Genomic DNA, 24339 nt, shown 5'->3' on the forward strand with positions numbered 1-24339 from the left:
GATTTGCCCATTTAAGCCATCTATATTTAAAGGGATTATGGATGGATATGTATTTATTGCCATTTCATTATTTATTGCCATTTTTATAACTATGCTCCCCTTTTTTTCTTGTTCTCATCCTCCTCTTCCTCTTTCTCTATCTTCCCCTCTTCATGCTCCTTCTTCTTAAAGCAAACCTTCTAACATTTGTTGCATTACTGGTTTGGTGTTAACGAATTCTTTTAGGTTTTCTTATCTGGGAAGCTCTTTATTTCTCCTTCAATTCTAAATGATAGCTTTTTGGGTAAAATAGCCTTGATAGTAGTTCCTTGCTTTTCACCAACTTGAATATTTCACACCACTCCCTTTTGGTCTGAAATCTTTCTTTTGAGACATCAGATGACAGTCTTATGGGCAATCCCTTGTAGATATCTAATTGCTTTTCTCTTGTGGCTTTTAAGATTCTCTCGTCTTTAAGACTTGTCATTTTAATTATAATGGGCCTCTGTGAGTCCATCTTGTTTGGGACTTTCTGTGCTTTCTGGAATTGTGTGTCTTTTCCCATCACCAGGTTAATGATGTCTTTTGCTATTATTTCTTCAAATAGGTTCTTGATCCCTTGCTTACTCTCTACTCCTTCTGGTATCCCCAGGATGTGGATGTTACCCAGAGATCCATCCTGGCCAGCATGCCTTCTGTTAGGCTTAATCACTTAAATAGCCTCCAACTGTACTCCTCAGCAGCTCACCTTAAGCTCCACAGAGTGGGGCTATTGTTTCTCTTCAGCCTGATGCCACATAGAGAGGAGTGCTTTGCCTGAGAAAGATGGTTTCTGCAGTATGGGGAGTGATTCATCACAAAGTTCCTGTCAATTGACCCTTCAGCTCTCTCCAGAGCCATCAACCCCAGACTCTCCTCACGTTTCTCTAGTCTGCTTTGTCTTCCCATTGCCACAGCTCAGAGTAAGTGGCTATAAATGAAATTTTGTGTGTTGACCCTTCTCAGAGCCTCTTTGAGTCTCCATCTGTCTCTCCCTGATAGATAACCCTGCTGCTTCTCACAGCCAGTAGTTACTTGGGTTCCTTTCCTGGTTCTGGTGCTCTAAGCTGGGGAACCCACCTTGGGGTTTAGACTCCACACTTCTCAGGGGAAACACCCCCATCCTCTGATATATCCCTCTAGAACTTGAGATGCCACCTCTGAAAGCCCAGCCAGCCCTCTCACACCTCTTTACTTCCTACCAGTCTCACTGTGGCTTCTTCTGGAAGTCCTTGGTTATAAGGCTTCTCTCCAGCTAGTGTTCACATGGTTATTCAGGATGATTTTTCTATAATTTACTTGTAATTCCAATTTGGTCCCCTGGAAGGAGGTTGTGTAGCTTCCACCTACCCTGTCACCATCTTGGATCTCCATATGAGCCTCATCTTTGAATCTACAATTCCTAAGATACCTAAGATATATCTGTATCTATCTCTATATCTATCTTGGTAGAGTTAATACTGGACATGGCTCTTCCAACAACCATAATGAGTGCTGACCAGGGGGCCCATGGCCAGAAGAAATATGTATTGTCCTGAGAAAATGGATTGTAACTCCCTCCTTACCTCCTTTTGGGGATGGCTTCTTATTCTATGGCTGCTTGACATCTTCCCTCCTCACACACAGTGAGGTGATATACACATGCCTTGCCTTCTCTGTCTGTGACCCCTTATAACATGCCTCACACTGAAAGAGGTGTGGTCTCTCTCACACCAATCAGTGCACTCTCCTGTCATGTGAGTAATAAACGACACATACACATCTGCAAGTCTTTCGGGTGGTCTTTTTGGGAAATCACGAACACTTACACAGTTCCCTGCTTTGGAGCTCCTGCAGTACAATCTCTATCACAGGGGATTCATATCAGTACCAAAATAGTAAGTAGATTTGCCTTATCTTGACAGAAATTTAAGATCCTTTTTCTTTATGTAAGATAGTCATTTCAATTTTATAAACTCTCTATTACTGTAAAAATACAAATGTTGTTTATTTGTTTTCAATATTTGTAACCAAACACAGACAAAGCACATAAGATTTAACTACAGAACAGAATATGAATGTTAGCAATCTTGATAATATAAAGCAAAATATATCCAGTAGGTTAGAAGCTGGAGAAAAAGAGAAAATTTGAATAAAAAGGCAAGACTGCATTATCTCCTTATTTGATAAAATGAGGGGCCTGTCATATTTGCTGAAATAAGGTATTAAGGTCTAAATATATTATTTGAGGCTAGAGTAATGGTCAAAGATATGGGAATTATGATTATGGTACCTCTTTTTAAAAGTAGGAGAGAGGAAGAGAGCAAATAAGATAAATTGTCATTTAGCCTAACAGGAAGTAAAAATGTTATACAAAGGAAACAATTAGTACTAGAGAAACAATAAAAAGAAAATGAATCTAGAGAATGAGCTATATCTATTACTTTTCAGCCTTTTGGCTAAGATCAAGTGAGAATGAGCTAAGGTTTTCACTACAAACCTTTGTGGACTAATCTTTTAACTATTTCCTTGTATTGTTTGCATAAAAGTTAATTTTTTCAGAACGAAGGAATATATGGATATAAAACAACATATCAGCAAGTTAAAAAATAGTATCGCTATTAGACATGGAGATTTGTTATTTGAATTTTGTGTTGAAATTATAGTCTTCTAAAATTTCAAACTGGGACTTGGAATTAGCAATGAAGTCTCTACATGCATTATCATTAATCAATTTTCAACAGCCTTATAAATATTCACTGTCTTTCTTGACTGATGTTATTGCAGGCGACAACTAGTTCCTGACCCAAACCTCTCACTGTTAGCATAATCTCATGCTAAAAATAATTTAAATGTGTTGTGATAAGCTGTAATACCATCTAATTCTCACCCCATCTAACCTGCCCTACTACAACTCATAGGCAAAAATCATTATTTTTTTCTCTTCTTTCTAAAAATTTTCCAGAAACATACACAAAGTGTAGGAATTGTGGTAAAACAGTACTGGAAAGAAAAGATACTGAGATGAAAGCACAAATCAAAGTCTGAAGAAATAGAGGGCATGCTTATATGCTGAATCTAAAACAACAAACAAAACAGAGACAACAAACTGATGGTTATCTGATGGGAGGCTGTTGGGGAAATAGGTAAAAGATGTATAGAGGATTAAGAGGTACAAACTTCCAATTATAAAATAAACAAGCCATGGGGATATAATGTACAGCAGAGGGAATACAGTCAGTGATAACACTGTATGGTAATAAAACATAAGTAGACTTATTTTAATGATTATTTCATAATGTACATATATATTGAATCAATGTTATCTATCAGAAACTTATGTCAATTATACCTCAAAAAAGAAAATATAAGGTATGTAATAAGAAGTATAGAGAAAATCCCAGTTGCTATAATTTACTTAAAAATATGCAAACTCTGTAAATTTTTCCAGAATGATAATACAATACATGTATACATAATGTTTTCACATATTGGCTAAAATGATATATTATGGAAGTTCATTGTTTTCCAAAGCTAGCCTTTGCCTTTAAAGACAGTGTCTGCTATAGGCAACTTATTTTTAAAAGAAACTTCCTTTTTATACACTAGTAAACTATCAGCTCATTGACATTTCACAGTTTAATAAAACAGTTGATAATATCAGATACTAGAAACTGAACTGGTAACAACAATGACTCTATTTGGACTTATAATTAATAGAAACCCAAATCACAGTGCTCACAAAAAGCACTTAAAAAGGTACTTTATTTGGATATTTCTGAAATACTCTTTGTTATAATATCAAAATAACACTGCTTTGTAAATCATATTTACATGTAACATTTCTGCCATACAAATGAACTAGAAAGACCTCAAACCACACAACCTAACATGTGACTCAATCGTGAAGAAACAGAAAATCTAAATAGACCAATGAGTAAGAAGATTAAATCAGTAATCAAAAATCTTCCACTGAATAAGTCCAGAAACAGATGGCTTCACTGGTGAAAGCTACCAAACACTTAAGGAAAAATTAATGTTAATCCTCCTCAAACTCTTCCAAAAATTGACTTAAAGAAAAAGAAAAACAGTTCTAAACTCATTTTACAGGGCCAGCATTACCTTGATATGAAAGCCAGACAAAGACACTAAGAAAATTACATTCCGATATCCCTGATGAATACAGAAGTAAAAATTCAACAAAATACTACTATACCAAATGCAAGAATACATGAAAAGAATCATGTACTGTGATGAAGTAGGATTTATCTATGGAATGCAAGGATGTTTTGCAATATGCAAATCAACAGATATGATACACCACACAAACAAAATGAAGGATAAAAATCGTATCTTCAACAGATGCAGAAAAAGCTTTTGAAGAAATTCAACATACTTTAATGTTAAAAACTCAATAAATTAGGTATAGAAGAAATATACTTCAACATAATAAAGGCCGTATATGACAGGCTCATAATTAACATCATGTTCGACAGTGAAAAGTTGAAAGTATTCCTCTACAGTCAGGAACGAGAATACCCAATGTTGCCACTTCTATGCAACATCATAATAGAAGTTCTAGCCACAGCAAACTGGTAAAAAAAAAATCAGGAGTATACAACAGGAAAGAAAGAAGTATAACTGTCATTACATGTCATTTGCAAATGACATGACTTTGTACTGTCATATACAGAAAATCCTGAAGACTCCACCAAAGAACTGTTATATCTAATTAACAAATTCAGTAAAATTACAGGATATTAAATCAGCATAAGAAAATCAGCTGTATTTCTATACACTAACAATGTAGTACTCAAATCAAGAAAGTAATCCCATTCATAACAGATTCAAAAACATAAAATATTAGAAATAATATTTCTAACCAAGGAGACTGAAGACCTATATACTGAAAAGTATAAAATACTGCTTAAAGAAACTGAATAAGACCAAAGTAAACAAAAAAGTACCCCATGTTTGGGGATTGGAAGATTTAATATTGTTAAAATGTCTATACTACTCCAAGTGATCTATGGATTTAATACAATCTCTTATCAAAATCTCAATGGCATTTTTCAAGGCAACAGAAAAAACTACCCTAAAATTCATGAGACCACAAAGGATCCTGAATAGCCAGTGTGATCAATCTTAGGAAAAATATAATCAAAGCTGGAGGCACTACACTTTCTCATTTTAAACTTTCTTATTTCAAGATAATAGTAATCAAAATAGTATGGTACTGGCATAAAAACAGGCACACAAACCAATACAACAGAATAAAAGTCCAGAAATAAACACGCAGGCATATGGATGACTAACATTCGACAAAGCACCAGGAACACATAATGGGTACTGGGAAAAATGAATGCCCTTATGCAAAAGACTAAAACTGGACCCCTATCACATACCACTCACAAAAATTAACTCAAAATGGATTAAGATTCAAACTTAAGGCTTGATACCATAAAACTTAGAAGAAAATGCAGTGTGAAAAGCTCCTTGACACTTATCTTGGCACTGATCATTTGGATTGGACACCAAAAACAAAGGCAAAACTAAACAAAAAGGACTACACCAAACTAAAAAACTTCTACACAGCAAAGGATAACATAAAAAAATTAAAAGGCAACCTGCCTCATGGGAGAAAATATCTACAAATCATGTATCTGATAAGGGATCAATAGCCAAAATATATTACAAAACACAACTCAATAGCCAAAAAGAAAAACAAAACAACAACAAAAGCAAACCCCAAACAATCAGATTTAAAAATGGGCAGAGAAAATAGTTATGTTTGCATAGAAGACAGGCAAATGGCAAACAGTATACCAAAAAGATACTTAGCATTACTACTCATCAGGAAATATAAATCAAAACCACAAAGAGATATCACCTCACACCTGTAAGAATCAACAAGTCAAGCAGTAAGAAGTGTTGGTGAGGATTTGGAGAAAGGGAAGCCTTATGCATTGTTGGTGGCAATGCAGTTGGTGTAGCAACAATGGAAAGAACACAAAGGTTCCTCAAAAAATTAAAAATATAACTAAGACATGATTCTGCAATCCCACTCCTGGGTATATATTTGAACAAAACAAAATTGGTATTCCAATGAGAAGTCTGTACTCCCATGTAATCCCTGCAGCATTATTCATAATAGCCAAGATGCAAAAATATCCTAGTATCTGTCAGTGGATGAATAAAGAAAATGACGGGGGAACTCAGATTTTGAAACAGTTTTAGGTAATACTTAATAAGCTTAGTAACTAATGCATGTAAAAAAGTGACTGTTTCAGGAACTGAAGATATGACCCACTTTGACTCCAGGGGACCACTGTAATTCTACCTCCGTGCCCCATGGAGGACTGCAAGCAATCAAGATGGTATCTGAGCCATTTAGTTCCAGAGAGAAATATCTGCAGCCCAGGCAGGACACAAATAATCACCAAAGACATAAAGAATCACCAGTCAACAGATGAAAGGATGCTAGGGAAATTGCCTACAGCAGCTTTCATCTGATTAACCTTTTTTCCTAAGTCCCAAATCACTTACCTACAACTTTTTCCCTGAATTCCAAACCTCTTATCTATACTCTTTCCTACTTTTATGAGTCTGGCCTGAAATGAAGTATAAGACAGTCTTTTAGGGTACATAACCCCCTGTATTCTCAGATCGCCAGCCATCTGAATAAAGTGCCGTGAAGATTCAATCCCTGTCTCTACTTACTGGTTTTGGTGGTAAAAGGCAGAACAAATGCTGACTTTTCTGGTTTCAAAAAATGTGGTGTATATATACATGATGGAGTATTATTCAGCCATAAAAAGGAAATCCTGATATTTGTACAGTATGGATGAGCCTTGAGAGCATTCTGCTAAGTGAAATAAGTCAGAGAGGGAAAGACAAATACTGTATGGTACAACTTACATATGGAAACAAAACACAACAAAAAAGTCAATTTTACTGAAACAGACAGTGGACTGGCAGCTGCCAGGAGCTAGGGATATGGGGAAAAATGGGGAGATGTAGATCCAAGTGCACAAACTTTCGGTTCTAAGTTTGTGATAATCTTATGTGTACTATGGTGACTATCCTAAATAATAAAGTGTTGTGTATTTGAAATTTGCTAAAAGTAAATCTTTAGCATTCTCACCACACATGCACAAAAATTTAACTATGCAAGATGATGGATGTGCTAATTATCTTGACTGTGGTAATATTTTACAATGTACATGTTTATCAAATCACATTGTACACATGAAATATATATAATTTTATCTGTCAATTCTTCCTCCATAAAGCTGAAAAAAATAAATATAAAAGTCATCCAGAAAAATAGTCTTTCTAGTTTATTCAACTGGCAACTTTAGGAGATACAACAGAGCAAGATATTTAGTTTACTAGATTAAGGAGGTTCAAAAAGAATATTAGTTGTTTTAACCTTTGCATTTCCTACAATGTAAACTTAAAAAGACCTACTGATTAAAAAAATATATATATTTTTTAAAGATTTTATTTATTTATCTTTAGAGGGAAAGGAAAGGAGAGAGGGAGAGAAATATCAATGTATGGTTGCCTCTCGTGAGTCCCCTGCTGGGAACTGGTCTGCAACCTAGGCGTGTGCCCTAACTGGGAATCAAACTTCAATCCTTTGGTTCGCAGGCCTGTGCTCAATCTACCAATGCTGGTGAGCTACAGCAGGTAGAGCTTGATAATAAACATACATTTTAATATGTGTATCAGGCCAAGAAGAAATGTTTTTTGTTTTTTTTAAAGAATGTTTATTTTTGGTCATGAGCAATAAATAGGCTCCCCCGAGCATTTGATAGTATTCAGGAATATAGAGTAAACTCTCCATTTTATATAATAATGGATGAAATATTTGTAGACTAGTGAAATAACATAGTGAAACAGCAATGATAATAATATTTCCATTTCCATTTACTGGTTGCTAAAAACTAAAAAAAGCTATGTTCCTTGTGTATAGTAAATGATTTATACTTCATTACATCCCATAAAGTTTCTGGAATTTGTTCCAGTTTACATATGAAATATTGAGCTTGAAGTTAAAAATCTTTTACAATTCCACCAAGGTTTTTAGTGATAGGGCAAAGTTTGTTGTTTAGCTTTATCCAACTATAAAACTTGGGTAGGGTAATTTTGGACACATGTTGCTTCCAGAATTGATTAACAATGTAAAAAACAAAAATTTAACATTACCCAGAATTTCTGCATCCATAGTATGCTAAAAACATAATGCTAAACACTTCAAATTGTCAGATTATGTCTTCTGGCTCTTTGCTTTTTAATTAGAGTAGTTAACCACACACTGTACACACACACACACACACACACACACGGTTAAAAAATATTCTTGAAATGTGTACTACTAAATTTTATCATAAAATACCTCTGATAATCATGTCAAATTACACATCCACATTCAGTGTGTATTTTGAAAATTACATCCCACATGATAAAATTCATACCACCCCTACTTACATTTGTTTTCCTGGCAATTTCACTTCTTTTTTTCATTTGCTCATAAGAAGTAAGGGGAAGATGGGGAAACTATAACAAGAAAGCCTGTTTTTTGAGGCCTTAAATATATTTCTTATAAGAAGCATTACAAAGATGTTCTTTGGTGTCTTATATTTGTAATTAAAAAATAAAATTATGAAAAGTTATTACACAGTATTCCCTGGCTTACCTGTTCCATGAAACAAATGAGCTTCTACTCTGTGGGGAACTCTTGGTGGAATTTTCATAGATGCACGAATCTGGTACAAACTAAAGTAGAAGAGACAAAAAAGCCATTTCAAAAAATATATTTAAAATATGCAATGCTCCAATTTCATGTATCTATATATTAAAAAAATAAAGTTGGTCTGCTAATATCAGTCTCCCATAATATTTACTACTCCTATAATATTTAAAATAATGTATGAGATCTATAGATCAAATATTAGCACAGGATGAAATCCAAAGGGAAACCAGTATGTTTGAAGATAAGTGGGAAAAACAGAATGTATATGGTATTTCTTACTTTAAATGAATGTCACATATAGCAACCAGAGAAATTAATAAGGCATGTAAGAGTTTCCCTGCTCAACTTATTTTTTCTTTTAAGATAACAAAGATAAATTATTCTTCAGCATAACTTTGAAAAAATAAATAATTATAAATGGTTTTTAAAAACTGATTTCATATTATAAAAACCTGCCCACTCAAAAAACAAACTTACTCAGATGTAACATGTTCTCTCTCTTCTCTGCATGAAGTTTAGGCATTGCTTAATCAGTTCTCTATCACTTAACAACAAGGTACAAATTACAATAAAAATATTTACAAGAGCAGGAAAAAACCATCAGGAAACACGCACAAGAAACATTTCCTCACATTCCATTTCCATGTAATCTTTACTGAGCTATAATCCCAATGTTATTCAGTAAGATATTTACTGATGTAATTTTTTTCTGATGTTATTTTTAAAATATCACAATACTACATATAAATTACTTTTAAGTTTCTCATCTTAGTATCCAAGCAATCTTTGATATATCAGAAAATAAATTAGTAAAGATATTTTTATTTTCTAATATAAATATAAATCTAGGTAATGTATGACAGTTATTTAACATAACAGCCAAATACAAGATCTAAGTTAACTGGCTTAAATGGCAGAAGTAAGGAAGTCAGAATAGAAAAAAATAATAAATTACATTCCAAAGAACAACTCATGGGCACAAACAGTATCGTGACTGCCAGACAGAAGGGGGGTGAGGGGCAGTAGAAGGTAAGAGGGGAATAAATGTGATGGAAGGAGACTTGACTTAAGGTGGTAAACACACATTATAATATACAGATGATGTAGAATGGTATACCTGAAACTTGTGTAATTTTATTAACCAACGTCACCCCTATAAATTCGATTAAAATATTTTTAAAAATTGAAAAAGAGTAAATTATATCCTTGAAAATATTCTTAGAAATAAACAAGTCAAACCATATATCTAAAAACAGTAAGCTTCTAATAGATTTTTGAAAGTTCAGTAACATAATATTCTTCAACTGTCCTCAATGGATAGGGAAACCAAACTGTAGAATAATGACAAATTAATAAAAGCGGGAATTATACATGCTATATTTATGATGGTGATAATAAAAGGGAAAAATAATTCACTTAGTCTTTACACCCATTTGAAACTTCCATTTATAAACTGTCTCCACTAGGCTACGTATTAAAAATAAAACCACAGGCCCCAAATCAAGTTACTTGGGCTAAAGCCAAGTTCACAACGAACCTAGACTTAATACCTCACCTAACTGCAATTTCAACCTTCTCCAGGAATGTTACCTTAATTGGTCAGTCTGGAATTTTCTGGTCCCTACCTATTAATGAAGTAATTTGTCAAGCAGGCCCTCGATATCCACCAAAGGAAGCTAAAGCAACCTGAGTGATAAGATTCCTTCTTTCCCCTAACAGAAGGCAACCTTGCTTGAAACAATACTTTCTTTTTTTTTCTAATAACCTTGTCCCACCCAGTTTCTGCCTAAAAATGTCTTCCATATTTTATAGCTTCTGGGGCTCCTCTCTATTTGCTAGATGGGATGCTGCCCAATTCATAAATTGCTCAATAAAGCCAACTATATCTTTAAATCTACTCAATTATGTTTTTACTCTTTAAAAGATACTTCGAATTCAACAAATCAAAATGAACTAATCTTAAGTACCACAACGGTCATCCTCTTTAACTTTATCACTTATCTCAGTAATTCTAATATTGTCCAAGTCGACGTGATTTAAAACTTAAGCACTATCTTTTAAATCTCACATTACAAATTCCAAATTTGCAAAAAGTCAAGCAATGAACTGATATACCCACTACCTATTTTCAACAATTAAAAAAGGTTTTGCCATATTTGATTCATAATCACTTTTTTCCTTTCCTGAGCTTTTCAAACTAATTCTACACATGCAAATCCATACCTCTTCAAATATTAAATGATTTTTTCTCTCCCAGCATCATCTTCCACATGGAATCAGTCATTAAATCCTATTATTTATTTCTCAGAATGCCTCACAGAAATTAATTTAACAACCAAAAAATATGACAGTGTGTGATAGGTTGCCTTTTAAATGTTTCCATTTTTCTTTCCCATCCCTATATCCACACCTCTTGCGATATGACTCCCATTAGAAAGTGGAGTGTAGTTCCCCACCCCTTTAATCTAAGCTGGCTTTATGACTTATGTGGGGCAATACAATGTGGCAGAAATGACAGTGTGAGAGTTCAAAGCCCAAGTCTTTAAAGGTTATTTTACAGTTTCTTTCTCTTTGGTAACCTGCCTCCTCCATGAGACTAAGCTAGAATATGAGAGGTCATAAAACATAGCTGAGTCTACCAAACCTTGAGGCCACTGTGCATCAGCTAGCACCCAGTAAACCTACCAGTTCATTGTGAATTCATGAGTGAGCCCAGTAAAGATTACTCAAGCCACCCCAATCAGCAGAAAGTCAGCTGATCTACAGACTTTTGAACAAAAGTAAATGTTTATTGTTGTGATGCCATTGAGATTTTGTGTTTGCTGTTAGCTGCATTACTGTGGCAATAAATAACTAATGCAGAAATTGGTACTTAACAAAAACTTAAAATATGTGGCACTGACTTGAAGACCAAAGAAACAATTACAGAGGCAAGAAAAATAATGAGGAAAAAAAGGTAACCCATGTTATGTAGTGGTGAAACTTACATATACATGCTGTCAGCAGTAACTTAGAAGAATTCAGACAATGTACCTAAGAAACTTTTGTACATAACCAAGCTAATTTCCAGGCAGAAGACTAAAAATGTCAACTGGTTGCTCTTTGCTAAGTATAGTAAGATTCTGCAAGAAAGAGATAAGCTAAAGAAACAACTGGTCATTTTACAAGCAGAATATAGAGATTAGGAATATAGAGGGAATATAGAGATTAGGACTTGCCGAGTCGGAATATAAAATTTTTTAAATCTCATTTTCCTAGATTTTCAAAATAAAATGCAGCCATGAACAAAGATCAAATCACAGGTGTGGCTATAAATCCCTTTCTTAAGATCTATAAAGGAATTTTGGCAGTGTCTAAGTACATATTCTGTGTGACAAAAAGGGTTTTTAGGAACTTTAAGGGCATGTTCCCACAGACTCCTGGTCCCCAAACAGTAGTGATTACATACAGAGAGTAGTCATGCCTCAAAAAACAAGTGTGGGTATAGATTTCATGAAATGGATTATATAAAATATATAAACCCCATAAAGTTTTAAGAGTTTTTGGCCAAAGAGACACTAGCCCAGATGCTTTGTCTGGCCTCTTAACTTGCTTTGCCAACAGAATGCAGTGGAAGTAACAAGTAGTCCAATTCAAATGGCCTTGGCATCCCCTGTTCTCTTTCTTGGATGCCTGCCTCTGCCATGAGAACAAGCCTAGGCTGTCCTGCTAAGGGATGAGATAACATGTGGAGCAGAGCAGAGTATACTGTTTTTATATTCTCAAGAAGATAGCAAAGCCAAGCCAAGCAAAAACAAACAAACAAAAAAACGACAGAAGATTTATCTTGCTCTGTTAGTCATAGTTGCATTACTACCATTCTTAGTGCAGACCTTCAGGTATATATGCTGAGTTACTGCAAGTACCTCTAAACTGTTCCCTATGCTTCTATTTCCTATACACAACTATCAATCTACTATACCACAATCTTTGTCGAGTTAGTAAATGCTTATTATAATAATAGTGATAATTTTATCCTTACTTGGAAACCATGAATGGCTACCCTAATTCCTAGGGTCAGCTCTTTTCCAGACATTAAAACCTTTCACAAACATAACCTCTCCCTTCTTTGCTATTTTTCCTTCAGCAATTCTACAGAATATCCAATCTCCTAAACATTCTTTAAAATAACATGTTCATTCTTAATTCCAAGAATTAATTCATACTACTCTGTCCAGTTTTAAAAGGGTCTTTCACTTCATCCTTTGTGTATCCAAGTATTATCCATACTTTGATCCTATCTTTCAAAAGGTGTTTCCTAATATAACCTAGAAAGGTATTTTTGTTCTGATTCCTAGAGCATTTCCTACATACACTTACTGAATATTCATCATTTTGTGTTTCTTCTTAGGTGTTTTGTATGTATATTTTATTTTCCCCAGATACTATAAACTTTTACAAAGGAGAAAAAAGATCTTACACTTTTCATTAAAGTTCTCTCAATGATCAGTATAAATTTAGAAACACATGTTAAATATATCCACCATTATCATTATATCCATGTACATAATTCTCACATATTTAAAAACAAATTCATCTGAGAAAATTACTTGAATATACCTCATGGTTTTCCTTATATATGCTAGAACAAATATATCTAATTAAATATAAATGAAAACTGTACATATTATCAAACAAAATAGTTTTCAAAATAATTAAATTTAAAAATATATATAGTTTTCACATTAAAATACACACCCTCTCTGAAATAAATCCACATTGTAGAATTTGTTTAGCTCCACGGAGAATTCTACCATTGCTTGAACTTCAGTCATTTTTAATTTATACTCAGAAGACAAATCTAGTAACAGCACCTTGGTTAAAGAAAGGGGAAAAATTATGAGAACTTCAACAACAAAAATTCCAAGTACAAAAACACTAATATTTAAACATGTTTGAGTATTAAATACAGGCAGAAAAAAAATGAGGCAAATTAGGTCAGTGTACCTAACTTAGACTAACCCAATAAAATAGTACCAGTATCTACATTTACTAAACATACTTACTAAGAATATATTTACTAAATAGGAAAACTATAATTTAAGGTATGTCCTATTAGAACACTTTTTCTAAGGTTTGTTTTCCTTTATGACATGTGATAAATATATCAAATTGCTAAAAGAAACTGCTGACTTTATCATAGGTAAAATAGTAACTTAAGAACAAATTAAGTTACCTAATCATTCTCTTATAGTTCTACAATGCACATAAAACCAATTCCAGAGTCAAAAAATGAAGTAACATTCTTTAATCCCCTTTTATATTTGTGAATGTTTTTCTCCATTATGTAAAGTTCTTAAATGATGATTCATCTTTTAAATTAAAAAAACCCTCATTATAAAAGTCTAAAGTATTCATCTTCAAAAGGGCTAAAATAATACAGACAAGCAAAGAAAAAACATTCACAATTCTAGCCACTGAAATATATACTTTGGTATATATTCTTCATATGTTGTACATCCATACAAATTCTATAAAATGAGATCAAACCACATGTACATTTTATAACCCATTTATTTCAATTATTTTTTTGATGAACATCTATGTCAATAGATAGTTTTATAACATTTTTAATAGTTAACTATTATACTATGAATGTTATAATTTAAACAACCTCATATTACTTGGTATTTCAGTGGTTTCCATCTTTTTATTATTTCAAAAAAAAGCACTGCAAAAATCATCTTTATCAATAATACATGCTTTAAAAAACAATTCAGAGTAGGAAGTATTAAAAGACAATTCTCCAGAGTCTTGCATTTCTCTACGTCTTGCAAGCAGAGACTCTGATTGCCCTTGTCCAGACTGTTTTTCAAGGATCTGTTTAGCAAAGTCTTAGGAAATTGGAGATAGTATCTCATACTGAAACAAAGGGCAGATACATTTACTAACCCAAGTTAGAGATAATGTATCCCACTGAGGCATAAATCAAGCAGGCTTATTGTCCAATATAAAAGATTCAGGTACCATTAGCTCAGGGTTCCTCTCTTAAAACACAGTCTGCTTATATGCAAGTGCAGCCTGGTTCTCAAGCTACAGCTATAGCTGTGAATATAAACTATCCTTCTCCTTGATCCAAAAGTCTTGTATCTTCTGACCATATCCATGGCACATGTGGCAGGCTAACTTGTTAGCTTGCAAGTGGGATAAAATCTTAGACCCTTTATAATTCTCAAAATAGTTTATAGAAATTTAACAAATGACCTAATCTATTATGAGTTAAATGTAAAATGTCATATTCTTACCTCTGCTGATCAAAACTTCCTCTTAACATTATTAAATAACAAATATTGGATTTCTGGTTACTGATTCTTGTTAAAAATATATTGTTCCTCCTAGGAGAAAGAAAAATAACACCTCAAACAAAATGGTAAACATTAAAAGGTGCACTTTAAGGAAACCTATACTAAGTTACTTAATATTCTCAATATATATAATATCTAAAAAATCTATAACCTCTGTAAGGTTTAGGAGTAAAGTTTTAGAGATTTTGTTTTCATTCAGTTTCACTGACATCAATATTAACTATTATATCTTCATTAAGGATCCACTTTAAAGCACAATAATAAACAGAAGACTACTTTCTCAGTTCTGTGGTTCAGAAAAAATCTTCATGAATACCCAAAACATCATAAACCTATTAAGTTTTAAAATACAGAACTCACAATTTTTAAATAACTTTCTGGATAGAGTAAATGATTTCTAAATGAAATGTATCTGTGTATAAACATATGCTACGAGCTACTTAAAATATTTGACACAAAGGTCAACTGGATATGCTATAATTTTTTCCACACTCCAAATATTTATTGCTTAAATTAAAAAAAAACACTTTGTCCTTGGTACAATTATTTTAGGTACTAAAAATGTTAGAATAAAGACCACATTCACTTTTTCACAGATTTTTTCTTCTCTCCATCATAAAAATGTAGATTTTACTACCTTCTATAACTGTTATTTTGAACCTTAATAATCGCATCAAAAAGAATGTTACATACACCTATAAACAGAGCAATCAGCCAGTGACATGTGTATTAGTCTTGCATCTCTAACCCTGCTATCTAGTGTAATTCTGGCCACCTAAATTGGTTAAATCTGCATTGATTGGTTCAGTCTAAATACCTGAGCTATGGTTGTATTCCTTGATTCAGTTTCCTTTTTCACTGACAGAGACCCCAACACTGCCAAGTTTTGTAAACTCCCTCTTCTAGAGGTTAAACATGCTAAGTCACTGGATTATAGCCTGCTTTAAAATGGCTAAGCCACCTGTCACTTGTCTGACTCTGAAGATCACCATCACTCACATGGCCTTAACCTTCTTTTTGTCTTTGAAATTATTCACATGCACAGCACACTTTCATTAGTGACATTTCATTTTTAAAAGTGATTCACAGCGAAGATGAGTTTATCAGAATAACTACAGTAGAAAGGACATGTAAAGAAAATCACTGGTCTAGAAACTTTTGCTCTCACTCCTTAGTAATGCAAATGAACTCCTGAGGACCAGTCCTATGCTATACTGAGGAAATTACAGAAATATTCAAGAAGAGAATAGAATACTACATTGTTCTTTTCTGGAGAGGGAAAAAGGGAGATCTTCAAAGGAAAAGATGATGAGAATAGCTTGACAGATGACCTTTAAAAGTTATATGTTTTCCCTCTTGATACCAAATACAGATCAAATAGAAACCAAATACAGACACTCATAACTTTTTGAAGCACCTACTCTTACACAAGTAACTTAAACTATTTTATTTTATTCTCATAAGAGTCTGAAAGAGCTATTATTACTCCATTTTACAGGTGAGCAAACTAAGGACCAAGATGTTTACATAATTTATCCAAGGTCACAGTTCAGAAATAAGGATAAAGGACAAAATCCTCAAATATATAAAACGCTACAATTTATCTTTAAACTTGCATATTTCTAAAGCCTATACATAAACTGTTATAGGAAATAGATTAAATTATCATCAAGCCACAAGATATATATACCCATAATTAAACAAAAACTGAAATCAGAATGCAACAATTAAAAAAAGTTGCATTGGATAAATTACTGTAGTCTATTTTCCATTTAATTAACATTATTCTCTAATTATGAAATCTTCAAATCCCTCACATCCCACACCCACAAACACCATATCTGAAGTTTTAATGCATTGTTCTCTTCTAATTTTTTTAAATTTGGGTTTTAACAGTTGTTGTCTGATAAAAGAAAAACATATCATTACTAATCTCAAAACTGACTTTTAGAGTAAGAAGTAGCACTCTCAAAACAGAACACTTAGAAGCTCCACAGAAAAACTATTTTTTTACGTATAATGTAGAACAAAAAGTTAGAAATTTATACAAGCATTTCCATGGTTGACTTAGCACATGAGAATGAAGTAAAGAAATAAAACAGACTTTTACTGCTCATTATGGGCACTTAATAAAAGCTACTTCTGACATTATATGAAAAACAGAATTTAATTTTAATTAATCATAAGCAATTCATATAAATTTTTCAAGAACACATCTATGCCATAAAACAAATCTGCCAATAACATAACACAGAATGCCTTCAAATATACCGTGTTATACTCGTATACCTTAAAAAACCCAGGATAGCCTGAAGCACTGAAAACTAAAAATCCCCCTTTTTTAAAGATTTATTTATTTATTTATTGAGAGAGGGGAAGGGAGGGAGAAAAAGAGCAAGAGAAACACTGATGTGTGAAACATCAATCTGTCACCTCTCATATGCTCCCTAACCCAGGATGAACCCACAATCCAGGAGTGTGCCCTGACCAGCAGTCCAACCAGCAACCTTTCGCTTTGCAGGATGATGCTCAACTGAGCCACACTGGTCCAGGCTAATTATTTCTTTTAACATGAAGTGAAATTCAGAAAAAATCATAGTCGTCATTTACTACCTAATTCAGGAATGTACCTAGAATTCTTTAAAATATTCCATCTTATTAGTTATTTCAACAAAGAAAAAGGCTCAGAATGAGAATAAAAATACAATCCAGTCTCTGGAAAATATTCTAGGAAACAATGTCTTCTTAACTTCCTATGCTTTCTTTAGTCTACAATTAACTTTGGTATCAGACAGACCTAGATTCTAATTCAGATTCTCTAAGCCTAAATCTTATAAAAAAGAAATAATATTTATAATTGCTAGGTCAAAAGGTAAGGCTTAAAAAGATTATATATACATATACATATACTTATATACACACACAAAATTATATAAAGCACCAAGCATGGCACCTGGTGCTTAATAAACTGCTGCCCTGTTTAATTCATGTCAATTTTTGAATATGCTTTCATTCAAGGAAATGTCTATTCAAATAATGCAACTCAACTAAACACATTATTATAAGTTTCAATTGTATGGCTTGAAAATATTTTCATTTATAGGCCATAGGACTTTAAAGAGAAAAAGTTGGCTTCCAATTAAAATCTTGGGGAAAATAAAACAAACAAACAAGAACTTCAACCAATCCCCCCACACCCAAACAAGTAGTGAATATTTCAACTCTCTAATTCAAACAATTTTTCTGATTTCATTTCTTACAGACATTTTTCTAGCTCCCCCTGTCTCAGGGCCTATTTCAGAATCCTTTTACCAAATTGGGGCCCTTGGCAAGCATTATATCATACAATTATCATACTTTGACATAACATAGTTATCAATTTACAGAGCAGGACTGGTGGTAGCCTACAGTCTAATCTCATCTGCCTAAGCAACTAATTTTCCGTCTTAAAGTAGATCTGAGTAAGAATGAAGGTGGTTTTAAAATATGGGTTTTTCAATTCCAAAAGATGAAAGTAATGGCAAAGGATTCCAAGGTCTTAAATTTGATTGTCAATAAGCCCTCACTCTGCAGCTTAGATAGTTACAATTAGCAGTATGTATTTCCAGTTGAAGCTAGTAAGTTACTGGCAACTTGGAGACATCAAAGAGCAGATGTCAGAGATACTTCTGCTCCAAAAACAATCATGAATGAAGCAGCTGCATCCTACAAGGCAACTTCAAGGGGGTTTCAGTAAGGGAATACTTCTAGTTTAAAATATATTAAGAACTGTAGCAAAAGGACATTTCATAAAACTTAACAACACATAACACTTTCAATAACACACATCTCTGTAATAATATAATTTAGAAATACTTTCTGTTATAGATGGTTGAAGAAAGTGAATCCCATTTAAGGAAATATGCTATAATTTTCTCAGAATGCTCCCTTGGTTGATAGTTTACAAAAAAAATTTCATCAAAACAAGAATCACCTAAGGGATTACCTAAGCAGGAGATATCTCTTAATGGTATATGCCTGATACGTTTATATTTCTATTAAGAAAAAAGATGAATTTGTAGTACGTTTAGTACATCATTGGTAACCAATTGTACCTGTTAAAAAATACAAATCTTTAAAAATAAAATGGTAAAACTCACTGTGGAGTTGTTTCACTCTATTCCTCCTGAAAAATCTAGATCTTAACAACTGTGCTTCGTAACTTTTCTAAAAAACCACTGGGCCCATTCAGAAGTCTTTCTTTTTATCACCACTCAGCTTCTCCATCTCCATTCATCTCTTTAAATACATAGGTGCATATTATAAAACTCACTTTTAAGTTTTTCCTCAATACCTAGAGTCAAAGCAGAGGAAATCCTTACCTTTTCTATCTACTACAAAGTCTCCATTCTCAAGGGTATTTATCTGTAATAAACAAAGCTAAAATATAAGACATGAGAAACTTTGTAGTTAACCACATACATGAATAACTCTTACATTTTCAGTGTCAAATACTGTCAAACAAAGGGCATAGTCATATACGCTGAATGCTGTAGCATCTGCTCACTGTATACGAACATTAAGATAGTCCATAGTTCACATCATTCTACTAGGCTTTTCACAGAAATCTGAACTTTAAAAATATAAATCCCAGTGACCTGACATTTAAGCATTCAATTACACTCTTATTATATAGTCTAAATGAGATAAAAACTAAGTGCTACATAGCAATTTTTGTCTGTGGTGGCCCTAAGAATTTTTAAATAATTAAGGCTTATACTGCTACTCAAAAATTACTGGGTAGCCATTATTTTTAGCCACATATTACAGGTAGAAACACCAAACAATAGAGGTTAAGTGGCTTGTCAAACTAATGTCATAAGTCTTAGTCATAAGAGTTTAGATCTTCTGATGTCCAGTCCTGTACCTGCTATCAACTATGAGTCCTTATTTTAATTTCTAAGAGCACAGAATCAACTCACTAAAAAATGCCAACAAGAATTTGTAAGCATTTACTTTTTTAGTGAATAGCTACCTAAAAATAAAAACACTTGCCTTTGAAAGGCAGGAAAGCTTCCTTCAGAAACAGCAGTCAGCTCTACTTGCATTGGAAAAATCATTTTTAAAAAGCCTTAAAAGTTGAGTTCATTACCTTGTACCTCACACAATAACTGCTGGTTCTTTCAAAATAGGGATGGTTTAATGACAAAAGATTCTAAACTCTATCTCCTCCTACCTTTACCTCTACTATCACCTGGAATAAGAGACTACGTTTTTTTGCCTTGGTGTTTCCCTCTGAACAACAAACTGAAAAATTTAATTCCTGCCTGATATTGGCAACATAAGGAAGAACTTACTGTTTGTGACTGCTTTGAGATTCCAGAAAGAAACACATAATTTAGTTGATCTTCAACTCTAGAATAAAGGCAAACTTGCCTGAAAGTAACTGCTTCAGCAGATGCTTTCAAAATAAGATACTATATCATGATTTACATAGAGACAAGTTTTACGTATGCCAAATCTTGACACAAGGAGATGGGAAAAAATTTTCCAAAGCTGTTAAGTTATTTTGCCCAATTAAAAAATTTAATACACGTTCTCACATATTTCTCCTTCAGCAAGCTCACTAATTCTATTCTTAATTTAGTAGAAACTGTACCCACTAACTAAAAGGAACAGAGATCATTAGGAAAATGATGTAATCGACTGCAATAGCAGTATTTTATACTGCAATAGCAGTATAAAAACTAATACCTAATTTTATAAGTTACTTGTTAAATTTCGTTTAAGATTGGTTCTTGTGCCCTGGCTGGTGTAGCTCAGTGGATTGAGTGTGGGAATGCTAACCAAAGATTGGTTCTTGGACAATTGTATTTCCTGGAGGACAATAAAATTTTCAAATTTTAACCTTATGTTTGTAGGTCAGCTTTAAACAAATCTTAATCTTTTATACTTTCATCAAGTCTGTACTCATTTCTCCTGGCACGTCAGGCAAACGTAATTCGTAAAAAGTAAAGCTTCAATCAGTTAAGTGTAACGACTTATTGCTACTGTCACTCTTTTGGTGATATTTCCAGTCATTAAATAAAGAAGACGAGATTTTCTTAAACTAGAAGAGGAACTAAAAATATTGAGTGGTTATCTAGTTCTAGGTAGAAAGCAGAAGAGACCAGAACTGTTCAGAGATTTAATAAAAAGTTATAGACGGGTTGAAGTTAAGGGACTTGCCCTGTGCAAACAGAAAAAAAAAAAAAAAAACCCACACAGTTTAGAAAGGAAAAAATAATCAAGACTAGAAATGGGATCGAGATGGAAAAAGGGGCCATTAGACGGAAAGGGATGAAGCTGGGTACCAAAACAGAGCTAAGGATTTAGGGAGTGAGGGCCTCCGAGGGTGTCCAGCAGGGCGATGCTAAAGCAAAAAGCACAACCACAAACTAACAAACGATAACGAAAATGAAGTACTGAAAGGAGGTCTATGAGAATAAAAGCCAGCCAAGGGGGAAACATAGAGGCAACAGAGTGCAAAACCTGGCTGCAGAGGGTAATGAGCGTCGGTTAAGAAGAGCCAGGCTACGGACGCACAGCGAGAGAGAAGGCATCGAGGCAGGGCAGGATACACTGCCTCCCTCGCACCGGAGACCACCCGGGCGGAGACGCACGTGGGAGGCGTGCACGGAAGAGCAGAACCAAGAAAGGAGGGTAAAGGAGCGAGGATGGAGCAGAGGGCGAAGGGCAGGCAGAGTCTACGAAACGGCCGAAGTGAGGTTTACGAAAAGCCGGCCGAGGGACGCGCCTCCGTTCCCGGGCTGCGGGCAGAGCCCGGCGAGCGGCGCACCGCGGCCCCTCGCCCCACGGAGCGCGCTCCGTAACGCCGTCCCCACCGACCTTCAGCGGGCCAGGCACCCGGCTCCCACTGGGAGCAGCAGGGTGACGTTCGGGAGCGGAGCAGAAGGACTGCGAGAAGGAGGCCGCTTCCTGCCCGGCCCGTGGGAAAGAGGAACAGAGGGAGGGGTCGTGGGTGTCCGGAGACGGGGGACACGGAGAAGGCGGCGGGGGGCTTACCTCACGCCCGGCTCGGCCTCCTCCACCGCCTGTCGGACTGAGGAGCTCCTTGTTCTACTGCAAGAAGACGGCCCTACCCGGGTAAGCACCATCCCGCCTCAGGCCCCCTCACATCGCCATCACAGCAACCGCAACCACCGCAGCAGAAGAGCCAGTTCGTCACCGCCGCTCGGCTGCGGGCAGTGCGAGGCCCCCGAGCATGCGCAGTCGGCCCCGATCCTGAGGGAGCCGAGGTCGGCCAGCGCTACCTGCGATCAACAGGTCGTGGCCACGCAGCCCCGCCCCCTGCCTTAGTTCACCACCCCGTCGTGCCTGTTCCCTCCTCCCACTAAGCCTAGGCCCCGCCCCTTTCTTTTAAGCTCCTCAGTCACTGCTCTGGCCCCAGAGCCAATAGAGATTTTCAAGAAATTTGTGCGTCCTGGGCAGCTACAGCTCCCAAGTTCCCGCGAGAATGGAGGTTTGCGTCAATAAAAAGCGCGAACCCCACAGACCGCCAAGACAGCAGATTTAAGGAATGAAGTGTAAGGGCTTCGTGGTTTAACTTTTAAATAGGGAACCAAAAGGAGGGCAAGAACGTGGAGTACTGACCCTTAAACTGTATTTCTCACATTGTTCATTATTCCTTCTTCACTTACTTCTGTAATTCAGGATAGAGAACCTGGTCCCTGCTCTACTCACTTCGTGCAGCAGGAAAGAAACTTGCCGGAAATCCAAGCTGGCTCTAGACAGCTGTCTTTGGGGACTATTTGTTGCATATTTTTGGAGAGATGTGGGTGCTGCTATCGTCAGTTACTGACGCTCAAGAGGGCGGGGATGGGTCGATGAAGTGAATCATTGCCTCTTGAATTCTACGAGCAGAAGCATAAGATAGCCTGTGAAGAATAATTCTTCAGTGACTTACTTCCCAGTTTCTGAATGAAATACATCATAACGTTTTGAAGTCCATAAAGCTCATTATGTTACTAAAGCAAGATTAATGAAAAGAAGGAAATTGCTGCTGCAGAGTGTGTTAAAAGTGAATCGGGTTGGATAGTAGTGAGAGTTGTACAATATGACTACTTAATGGCATCAAGTTTATTACAAAATTTGGGAGAATCAAATACTTGAATAAGAATCCCCACAAACATGAGAGCAAAGAAGAGCGGGGGAGGAGGGAAGATCCCCGGAAAAACACTCCAGTCTCTGAAGTTTTACAGTAGGGTCTGAGGAGTAGATACACAGCAAGGGCCGCCTCTCTTCCTGACCCCAGAGGGCTCCCAGCAGTCCTTCAAGCTCACCTCCAGGCTTAGCAGATATTTTGGAGTAAGATGCTTTTGAAGGCCATGGAGATGCCAGATACCCTCTTGATGTGAATCTTGTACAGAGAACACTGGCAGTTTGCACACTTCCCTTGTCTGCTGAACCTGCATACACAGCATATATTTCTGGCACTGCTCTCACCTGCAGCTGTTTCGGTTTTGCCTCTGGCTCATCTGCACCACATAGCACAGCCCTTTCAAGTTCTGCATTTAAAAATAAGGGAGTGCGCCCTGACTGGAGTCGCTCAGTTGGTTAGGTGTCATCCCCCAAAGTGAAAGGTCAGTTTGATTTCTAGTAAGGGCACATGCCTGGGTTGTGGTTTCAGTCCTGCTTCAGGTGAGTACGAGAAGCAGCCAATCCACCCTATCTTTCTCCCTCCCTTCTCCTCTAAAAAGAAATCTTCAAAAAATTTCAAAAAGGAATAATAAAAATCCAGGGAGGGCAACTTGATCTTCCCAGCATCTTTCACTGTGGCCCTATATTGGCCTTCCACAATTTAAACAATTATATGGGCTTGACTCTTGTTCTTTTGTGATGCTGCTTGTTAGTGGATGGCCTACAGCATAAGGATTTTAAGAAGAATCTGAAGACCCTCCTAGCCACCTCCTGTTGGTCCTTGCTGTGGCCAGAGGAAGAGCCTGAAGACCCACCATCAGGCTGTGCAGGTTGGAGGCAGTTTTGTTGGTGGTTTTCTCTGGAGCTGCTGCTACTGCTGCTGGAAGTGGTAGGGGAGCCCCCAGGGCCACACTGGAGGGCTGAGCTTAGAGGTGGCAGTCCTATACTCTAAGCCTGGTAGGGGAGGGTGGTCCTTGATTTCAGGCTGGTTTGGGAACCAGTCATCCTTACTTCCATACTGGCTGGGGGAATGGTGGTCTTTGCTTTCATGTTGGCTGGGGG

At 35.6% G+C, this 24339-nt stretch overlaps 1 protein-coding gene across 6 annotated transcripts in view; it reads right to left on the bottom strand.

The window, feature by feature from the left end:
* FAM135A (family with sequence similarity 135 member A) overlaps nt 1-22233 on the bottom strand; it is a 98022-nt gene extending 75789 nt beyond the window's left edge. For 5 of the 6 annotated variants that reach the window (XM_053664993.1, XM_053664989.1, XM_053664991.1 and 2 more), the window contains exons 1-4: nt 22144-22232; nt 15040-15129; nt 13493-13608; nt 8699-8778 (exon numbers count right to left, since the gene is read on the bottom strand). In XM_053664993.1, the coding sequence (XP_053520968.1) occupies nt 8699-8778; nt 13493-13569 (157 nt within the window). In that variant the 5' untranslated portion in view covers nt 13570-13608; nt 15040-15129; nt 22144-22232. Of the gene's footprint in view, nt 1-8698; nt 8779-13492; nt 13609-15039; nt 15130-19460; nt 19504-22143 lie in introns of all 6 variants that reach the window. The other variant, XM_053664988.1, reaches the window with a different exon arrangement.
* Nucleotides 22234-24339: the final 2106 nt, after the last annotated feature.

This window comes from Artibeus jamaicensis, unplaced genomic scaffold (genome assembly GCF_021234435.1).
Source record: "Artibeus jamaicensis isolate MK-2021 breed Jamaican fruit bat unplaced genomic scaffold, CSHL_Jam_final contig_388, whole genome shotgun sequence".
NCBI classification, from domain to species: domain Eukaryota; kingdom Metazoa; phylum Chordata; class Mammalia; order Chiroptera; family Phyllostomidae; genus Artibeus; species Artibeus jamaicensis.